Source organism: Lolium rigidum, chromosome 2 (assembly GCF_022539505.1).
Source record: "Lolium rigidum isolate FL_2022 chromosome 2, APGP_CSIRO_Lrig_0.1, whole genome shotgun sequence".
NCBI classification, from domain to species: domain Eukaryota; kingdom Viridiplantae; phylum Streptophyta; class Magnoliopsida; order Poales; family Poaceae; genus Lolium; species Lolium rigidum.
Genome location: NC_061509.1, coordinates 281,588,159 through 281,597,969, shown reverse-complemented (window position 1 = coordinate 281,597,969; position 9,811 = coordinate 281,588,159). Strand labels below are relative to the sequence as shown.

Below are 9,811 nucleotides of genomic sequence, written 5' to 3'. Positions count from 1 at the left end.
TTTCTTCTACATCTGTAGAGATTGGGTGGAATGCCCTTGAAAATGAAATCATTCCTAGTCGTTCCGATAGCCCAAGCAGTCAGTATATATCAGCTCCATGAAAAATGACACTTTGAGAGATAGCTTTAAACTTGCTATGATACTCTGAATATCAATTTGCTGAGGAGGTGTCCAGCTGGGCAAAGATACTGCCAACACTACTTAATAAAAGGGCATTGGAAGAACAAGTGGTTTCAAGTTTCCACCTCATCTTGTCCATACAGGATGCATGAATAATTATCCATGAAAAAATCCTTCCTTTGTAGCATTGCTCGTGTATTGAGGCGATTATGAATCAAGAGCCAAAAGAAAACTTTATGCTTCTGACAACATCCTTTCCACACCCATGCCAAAGGAGGTATAGTGCCAGCCAAATCCATGAGGGACCGATACACCTTAGTTGCCTTAGTACACTTAGGGTCCACAAACACTGTTCAAATATCAGGACCAGCAGATGGCTCAAGATTCAAGAGCAGGGCTTGAAATAAGTGGAATTGTGGCAGAGCTTCTTCGGAGAGAGGTAAATGAAAGAGAGAACACGATTCTTGTGAAAAAACTGCTTGTTTAAGAGAAATCCCCTCATTTTTGCAATAGGAGTAGAGATGTGGCCACGTTTCCATAAGAGGAGCAACAACCCATTTATCTTGCCAAAGGAGAATAGAATTTCCTTGGATGAATCGCAGTTAGCCACATTCTTGAAAGCTGGGAGCATCTTTAAACAATCTCTCTACCAAAAAGAGGCATATCTTGTTCTAGCAGGAGGTAAGCAGTTGGAATAGTACAATTTCCATGACATTTTAACCAAAGGCAGATCTGACTTATTGTAGAATCCATGCAGATGCTTCATAAGCAGGTAGTCATTTTGAACAGAAATATTAAGAACTCCCAATCCCCTTGATCTTTCATCTTACAAACTAAATCCCATGCAGCCAGAGGAGGTGATTTTTTCTGTAAATCTTTGTCCCTCGAGAGACAGTGCCTCTTGTACTTATCAACCTCGGTTATTACCCATTCATAAATCTTGAGAGAGCCTGCTTCCATAATTTAGGTACATTGCACAGGCTGGAAGTCTTCTCTGAACAGTTTGAATTAAAAGGCAGGAAGAATTCTTTTCTAGGCTTAGTTATGCTTAAAGGCAACCCCAAATAAATGAAGGAAAAACTCTCTTGCTGACAATGCAGTGATGTAGTGAAAAGGTTGACTCTGTCATCAGCAACATTGATTGGGATTAGATTAGATTTTGAGTAATTTACTCTCAGTCCATAAATATCCCCAAATACTTGGAGAAGCTGTTGTAGATGCTCAAGTTGTTGCACATATGCCTGAAGGATGACAAAAGTATCATCAACATATTTAAGGATAGGAAAGGAAGGGGAGCACTGCAGAGCCAAATGCCTGATGAGGAGACCATTATTCATTTTCTCATTAACAAGAGATTGTAGAACATCAGTTGCCAAGATAAAAAGCAGAGGTGAAAGGGGATCACCCTGTATTACCCCTCTCTTACACTGGAAAGAGGATCCAGGAATGCCATTTAAGAGGACATACGAGGTTGCTGATTCTAGAAGCTGCTTAGTCCAGGTGCACCAAGTTTGTCAAAAACCCTTAGCCTCTAGTACTGCCGAAATGAAGAAGTGGTCCACCTTATCAAAACCCTTTTCAAAATCTAGTTTGAGAGCTACTACTACCTCCTTTCTGGATTTATGACAGTGATGCAAGTACTCATAAGCCCAAGCTAGGCAGTCATGTATTGTTCTGGACTTGATAAATACATACAATTTTCCATGAATGATGCTCTAAACGTACTTGTCCACCACAATTGGACCCAAGTTAGGATTTTGGACATGTATCTAAGTTTTTCTTTGCACGCGGACTGCAGGAGTACAATTTTTTCCATTAGAATGAGATGACCAAACATAGGTAATAATATCTATATCCTTACCTTTGAGCCTAAGCCGTAGTACCATACAACTGAATATACACACAGATATCTTTAGAAGTATGGTTGGCGATTATCCTAAAAATTATCCCTCTACAATGTCCAAACGTAATTCCTCTTTGGATTACTTTAATATTACTTTGAGATATCCATTGGGTACGAAAAAGACTTGATTTTTATATGTCACACTTTTTCTGGTAAAGTGATGGACTTAAAAAGAAATATAGATTGCCAATGTGGAATATCATTTTTCATCCTAAGGACCAAGGGAGCCTAGGAATTGAGGTACTTGAGTTCAAGAATAAGTCTTTATTATGCAAATGGTTATTTAAGCTACTTTCAGAGGAATGAGTGTGGAACAATTATTGCATAACAAGTATCTTCATAGAAAAACTCTTTCCCAAGTTCAACCTAAACCGAACGACTCCCCCTTTTGTAAGGGGGTCATGGGGTGTAAGGAGGATTTCTTTAAACGTGGATCGTTTTTTTAGGAAATGGGACAACAACACGTTTTTTTGGAGGACTCGTGGTTGGGCGCTTCTTCTCTAGCTTCTCAATATCCGTCGCTCTATAATATTGTTCAGCATAAAAATGTTCTTGTGGTTGATGTCTTACAACATAGACCATTGAATATAGGATTCACACGGGTTTTGTCAAATGATAAATGAGAGGCTTGGATTCAGTTAGTTCGGAGACTTATGAGAGTACATCTCACGGAGAGCAGCCAGATAATTTTAAGTGGAATTTGATTGTTAATGGAAATTTCTTATTAAATCCATGTATGTTGATTATTTGAAGAATGGACATACGGTTTTTCTAAGAAAATATTTGTGGAAACTTAAGGTTCCACTGAAGATAAAGATGTTCATGGGGTTCCTTTATAAAAAATTCTGCTTACAAAGAATAATCTTGCTAAAAGAAGGTGGAATGGTGTACCAAATTTGTTTTCTGTGCTTCTAAGGAGACGGTAAACCATTTGTTTGTTTCATGCCCTTTTGCTCGCCTTGTGTGGCGAGTTGTACACTTCACATACAACCACGCGCCCCTACCAATGTAAAAAATTTGTTTGGTAATTGGTTAAATGGGATTGGTTAGAAAACTAAAGGTCGGATCCAACTAGGAGTTTGCGCTTTAGTATGGGCAATTTGGAATTGTTGAAATAATATTGTATTTAACAGAATGGCAAAACCAAAAAAATTGCAGGTGATTCACAGAGCGGCTTCTTCAATCTATATGTGGTCATACCTTCTTCCTATGAAGCAGCGGGAATCTATGGATATTGGGTGCAATTGTCTGATTGCAGTCGTACGGGCTATCTTTAGCCGGGATACAAGATGCATAGAGCCTACCTGTGTTTTCAATTTAGATTGCTTATTTTTGCTGCCACTTTGTGTGATGCTTAAATTGTAAACTTTTTACTCTAAACCTTGAAATAAAGAGAAAGCAGTGTGCATCAGTTCGATGCAGAGGCTGGGGCAATGCTCCAATTTCGAAAAATATTTGTAGACATGAAAGTGAAGAACAAATGAGTTAGGGCAGCACTGCCGTATTAAACATGGTGTATTTCATATTTCACCCCAAGAGCCAATGATTTTTCTAGCCGACATTAGCATTGCCGGATCCCACCATTTTGTCCACTAGTGAAAATGCAATGCAACACAAGAGAGCTTTCCCACTGTTGTTTATCTGAAAAGAGGGCACCGACAAGAATACACACTAGTATAGATATGTCCTTTTAAGGCTTATCATAGCACACAAAAGGCCTTTTTGTGTGTCGCAGAACAACATTGATGCTTAGCATTCAGAATCGTGTGCTCGCGGTTAGGGTAGCCCCTACGCGGGTACAATGCACGCGGAAATGATTTCTAGAGCGTAACATTTTATTCACACATTGCCGACTTCCGAGAAAGCGTTATCATATAACACAAACAGTTAAAGGGTAAACCATCTTGTGTTTTTTGGGGAAAATTTCTTTAATGCGCTTGTTTTTTTTCTAGCCATCACAAACGGTAAGAAATTTGAAAACGTGCGTAGAAATTTTCCGAGGTTGCATCCTAGTATTCTGTTGACGCGTGTAGCCTTTTTAACTTCGACCACACTGATCAAATATAATAATTTTCACATTGATCCTAGTACTATAAAGTCGTAATGTTACGAGAAGATCATACTCCCAGCCACTCCTCTCGATCAATCGATCTCTTCCACACATCTGCACGCACCAAATTTCAAGAACACCAAAGTCTGTGGTCCAGTGGTGTCCATGCCACCCTCCAGTGAATATAGTTTCTACGTGCAGGACATGTTCTTCTACTTGATATTCACCCTTCATGCATCGAGGGTGTAGAGGTGGATCTGCCGGGTGAAGAAGTAGTACCTCAAGGCCGCTCCGACCAAGTGCGTTGGGCTGGACTGCAAGTACACCCTCGCGAAGCCAGGTAGCCAGAAGAAGCTTCCAGTGGAGGAGAGGTAATGCACCGGCGTCCTCCAACTCTGCATCACTACTAAGGTGCTCGTCTTCGACATTGTGCACAATGATACAATGTCAGATGCCCTAAGGGAATTCCTTGGCGATGATTCTATCAACTTCTACGGTGCCGCTGTCGGCAACGATGTGAAGATGCTCAAGTAATACGGCATCGCATCCATTTTGGGGATGCGTGACCTCCAGAGGATGATCCCGAACCCGGGGACCAACTATTCTCCTTCTCCATATGCTAAGTCGAACCATTCCATTGGGAGAAAGCTTGTGAAGAAGGTTCACAATTCAATCAGATGCGACAACTGGTCGGAGGTTCCATTGTGCTTTGATCATATCGTGTATGCCTCTCTAGATGCTCACCTCTTCTTCAAGGTAGCTACGACGCAATGGCATCTACGTGGCTACAATAGCATTAGGGATCAGCTCAATGTATAGATGATGTGATGGACAATCGATTCTTTATATATTTTGAAATAATTATAAGTATTCTTAATAAATTTTAAATGTATGCATTTTTTACTTCCTTGTATTGTAGAACTACAATGTACATCGTACATGGTTTTCTTACAACAACCGTGTGCTATGTACTACAGCATGTAAGCAAAACATTTATATCACACCTGCTTCTCGGTTGTATAATCATGAGTGATAGACATCACTTTGTTCAACACTTTCAGGTTTATGTACGTGAAAGTAGTGTAGATTTACAGACCATCATGTTGGGTAAAAACTAGAAGTAATTTAAATAAAGATATCTACAAATAATTATTATGTTACATATTTTTCCCACAATCTATATTCCGCTCTCCATTTTCAATTGTCCAACAATGCAAACTATAGCTCCTCCCTAAACGTGTGTGTTATATGGATCCATCTTGTCAGAAAGTTACAACACTTGCCACTATCTTGCCTAAATTTGGACTAGCATCGTCATTATCCATTCTCACTTTCCACCACAGACCACAGCCGCACCCCCTCTTTATAACCATACTATGACAACCTAGTCCCCGTAAATTAACCTAGTTGGCGAGGCGGAAGCAACCTTATGGCCAGAGATTTTCCTCGCTTGAATGTTGATGAACTCCAATGCGACACATTGGTCGTGGAGTCACATCGATAAACACGTTCAGAGGCTGGATCTGCCGCTGATATCTCCGGTTAAGCCAGCTCGTCCTCGGACTCCACCGTGGTCATGACGGCACGAGACTGCGCCCTTGCGCTCCCGTGGGTTTACATTATTATATTTTGCATTACCTTCTATTTATAGCTTGGATGTACTCTAAGAGCCAGTGTTTTTGGGTGCAAGATAGGGTTATATGGTGTGTTAGATCCATGTTTAGTCCATGAGTTATATCTGTTATTTGTTTATTTTAATATGAAAGTATTACTTAGATCTACATATGAAGTAGGTTGGACCACATAGAAATATTGAGTATGACAAGATATGTTGTGTAAGCACAATTATCTTAAACTTGGTTATATGTTATTGTCTATAGAAAGATTAAGTTGTCCGAGCTACATGTTATTGTGTGTTAAAGATAGCTAGCTTGATTTATTTATGTCATTTTGTATGGAAATATCTGGAAGGAGCACAACCTCGTGACTGGAAAGTTTAACATAGCTGAGAGAATCACATGACTTCATCGACAACGTCTCAAGCTCTCCGCTACATTCATGCGATCGTACTCCCTCTGTCCCCAAAGTTATCTAAGATTTATTAAATCAAGATGTAGATATACGTCTAAATTTTGAAAAAATTCAGATAAACTTTTATAGGATGGAGGAAGTAGTTGTACCAAAATGGCGACTTAGTGTGGATATCATCCTTAGAACAAGGTGATGCAAGTTATTTCTTGTCACACTAACGTTGCCAAAAAAAACAGGGACATGTGTTGATGCTCAAAAGTGGCCCAAGAGAAAGATAAATATCGCAAAGGATGGATTGACCCTAATGGAGTAAACTGGAACATATGTGCGCACAATTGGATCTCTTCGAGAAGATCAGACTGTCGATGAAGACTGGAGAGAACGCAAATCAGTTAGGTGGAAGTTTACAGAATTTGATAATCAATTTTACGCATAGAAAAGTGTTCAACAGGATGATTAGCACTAAAACGTCTTCCAGATGGCTTCAAATAGAGAAGTGTTCAACAGGATAGATTTTCACATCGTTGAGAGTAACAACTTTGCATGTTTTTGGATCATCTCAGTCCGTGGTTGTCCGCAAATTTCAGAGCCAAAACAAGAAACATGATGATGAACTCCAGACAGTCTTGTTCGGATTTTGTGGATCCTGCGGGATAATCAAGTTAACCGACTCAGACCGGGTCTATTTTTCTGTTAGGGTTTAGCCTAGATGCCGCCACTTGTAAACCTTATGTTTCTTTGTAACCTGATTCCTACCATGTATGTGGGGAATAGGAGCTTCTCAATGGGTATGTCTAAGTAAGCTCATGAGCATACACAACACATCTACCTTCCTTGGTCTCCCTCATCTATCCACCATAGACGAGATTGACCTCTACCTCAAGATCATCACAAACAGAAAAATCTACTACGCCACAAACATAAAGTAAAGTTTTTACTGGACATTGTACGTCCGGGCCCGAACATGTATAAATCTCTATCTCTAGTGTGCTGCCATCCTATCTTCAAGCATGACCGCTCTGAACAAAATATACCGTTGTAGAATACCTGGACAATGCGGATGTAAAGGTTTTAATATGCCATTCGGTTGAAACTATAAGGTGACTTTAAGAATAAATCATTTTGATTGCTAATTCCAGATGATTGTAATAGTGTAATTATCCAAATTGCAGGAGTTAAGTTGCTGAAAATTGTCTAAAGCCTATTTCAGATAATAGGGGGAGCCCGGCTTTAAATTAATAAAGCCTCACCGGCAGGTTCCAAACAAGTTCCATAGAACACCACAAACTCAGCAAACACCACACAACACAACCAGCAAGAAAAAATACGATAAACCTATTTTAGTTTCAAATTGATATCTATACAAACATCACAATTAAAAGTTGTATTTCTGTATTTGTACATCGTACTATCATAGGTGCGCGAATGCATTTAGATGAAAAATCACAAATTCTTCTCATTGAAAGAGATTATATTCGGTCGTACTTGTCCATCTGTAGGAGATCTGAATATCTTTAGCCACGTTGCCCGCATATTACCTGTCCATCTCAAATTGATATGCCTCTGATCTACACATGTGCCAGTTTGACAATTATTTATGCATATTAGAACAAGTACATGTGCCCGTACACTTGATTTTTATTATACTGGCAGAATTAGTCCATGTGCTACTCATACACTTGCTGTATATGGCTGTACTTGTCCATCTCCAAAATGATTCGAAGATTGCTGGCTTCCTCCATCCATTTAATTGTAATTTCTATTATTATTGTGGATTCGCCATTTCTATGTTTTAGAGCAGCGAATACACGAGACTTAATTTATGGGCAGCCAATAGCCGTCGTGCCCCTTGACAGAGACCTGGCTGGCACGCCCTAACTTATCACGCTCATGGTCAGCGACGCACAGTGATGTGTTCATGTACGAACATGATTGTTTATAATACATGATTACTTGCTTAAGAGAGTGAGATTGTGTACCTAATCCAGGAATGCGTGAAACTTCGATACAAATATACACGTGAGAAGGATAGGGAATTAAGTGATTAGCCATCGAAATAATTCTTTAACAGATCCTGCAAAGATACATATCGTTTGATTAATTCTGCAAAGTTACATCAACACGGTTTGATTGTGTGAAAGTCAACTTTGATGGACAACATGGCAACATAATGTATACTACTGTACATGTTATGCCTATATGAACAGCCAGCCCCGCCGGTAACTAAGAGCATCAACCCGGCCTGAGAAAGCATAGCATCATGAGCGCTGTAGTGAGCAAGTCCTCGCCGGTGGTGGTGGTCGGGCAGTCCGAGCCAGCGACGCCGGCCAGCATAATCAATCTCTCCTCATTCGACAACTGTTTCGTTCCTTTTCCGACTGCGGCTCTCCTTTTGTTCGACCAGCCAATCGACGACACGATCGAGACCATCAAGAAGGCCTTGTCGCAGGCACTGGTGCACTACCACCCTATGGCCGGGCGACTCGCCACCGGAGCTGACGGGGAGCTCCACATCGCATGTACCGGTGAAGGCGTCTCGTTCGTGGCCGCGTCGGCCAGCTGCTCCCTGGTCGAACTATCCACCACGTCGCCTCAGCTCCTCAAGGACCTCACCCTTCGTTATCCTGGTGAGTATTGCAGCCTCAGCGACGCCCTGCTGCTGATGCAGGTGACCGAGTTCTCCTGCGGAGGGTTTGCCGTCGGGGTGACATGGAACCACCTCATCGCCGACGGCGTGGGGATGGCGCAGTTCCTCCAGGCCATCGGCGAGCTTGCCCGCGGGATGCCGGCCCCGTCCGTCGTTCCCGTCAGGTTTGACGGCTCGCTCCCGTGCCTCCCACAGCCGATGGTCGCCTGGCTGAGGTCCCAGATGCGCATCGAAACCGAGGAAATGGTGAGCCTCGATGTGACCATCTCCTCGAGCTTGATCAGCCGTGTCAAAGCCGAGTGCGGCGACTGCACGACGTTTGAAGCCGTCGCCGCGGTGCTGTGGCGGTGCCGCACCCGCGCGACCATGTCTGACAGCGAGGCCCCCGCGCTGCTCGTCTTCCTGAGCAACGTGCGTGATGTCGTCGGCGCCAAGGATGGGTTCTACGGCAACTGCCTCACCATGCAGTTTGTCCAAGCGACGAGCGGCGCGGTGGCGAACGGCGACATCAAGGACTTGGTGAAGCTCATCAGGCTTGCCAAGGAGAAGATACCGGACCTGTACAAGAATGTGGGCAGTAGTGATGAGCAGCAGCAGGTGCCCCCAAGTTACAACATCCTTACTATTTCAAGCTGGCGGAACCTTGGGTTCGACACGGTGGATTTCGGGAGCGGGATACCCGCACGGGTCCTATGGCAGGGGGAAAAGACGGTGGCTTTGTTTTGCTACCTTTGCCCGCCGTGCAAGGGGAAGTACGGCCTCAACGTAATTTCCCTCTGCGTCAAGCCGGAGCACGCCAACTCCTTCCTAGGGGAGCTTGCTGCACTCAACATATAACGTGATATGTAACCGTGCATGCATGCAGTCTGCCCATCTCATGAACGATTGACGCACACGGCACACCATACACGCATGCGAATAAAGTTTGTTTTTTTTTAACTGCATCAGAATTAAGTTTTCACTTTTTTGATCAAGGGCCATTTTTTCTTTAAAGTTTAAGCATTAATTACACCAGGTCTCTACACGATTAGGATGCACACACTACAGGAAAACATGTCGC

At 42.3% G+C, this 9,811-nt stretch overlaps 1 protein-coding gene across 1 annotated transcript; it reads left to right on the top strand.

Annotated features, from left to right (window-relative positions):
- The first annotated feature begins 8,364 nt into the window (after positions 1–8,364).
- Positions 8,365–9,588, top strand: LOC124688946 (acyl transferase 15-like). The gene has a single exon (XM_047222564.1). It carries the CDS (start codon positions 8,365–8,367, stop codon positions 9,586–9,588), a length of 1,224 nt encoding a protein of 407 aa, XP_047078520.1.
- Positions 9,589–9,811: the final 223 nt, after the last annotated feature.

Excerpts from the sequence above, each read along its gene's own strand:
- LOC124688946 (XM_047222564.1), top strand. The coding sequence starts at position 8,365 with ATGAGCGCTGTAGTGAGCAAGTCCTCGCCGGTGGTGGTGGTCGGGCAG.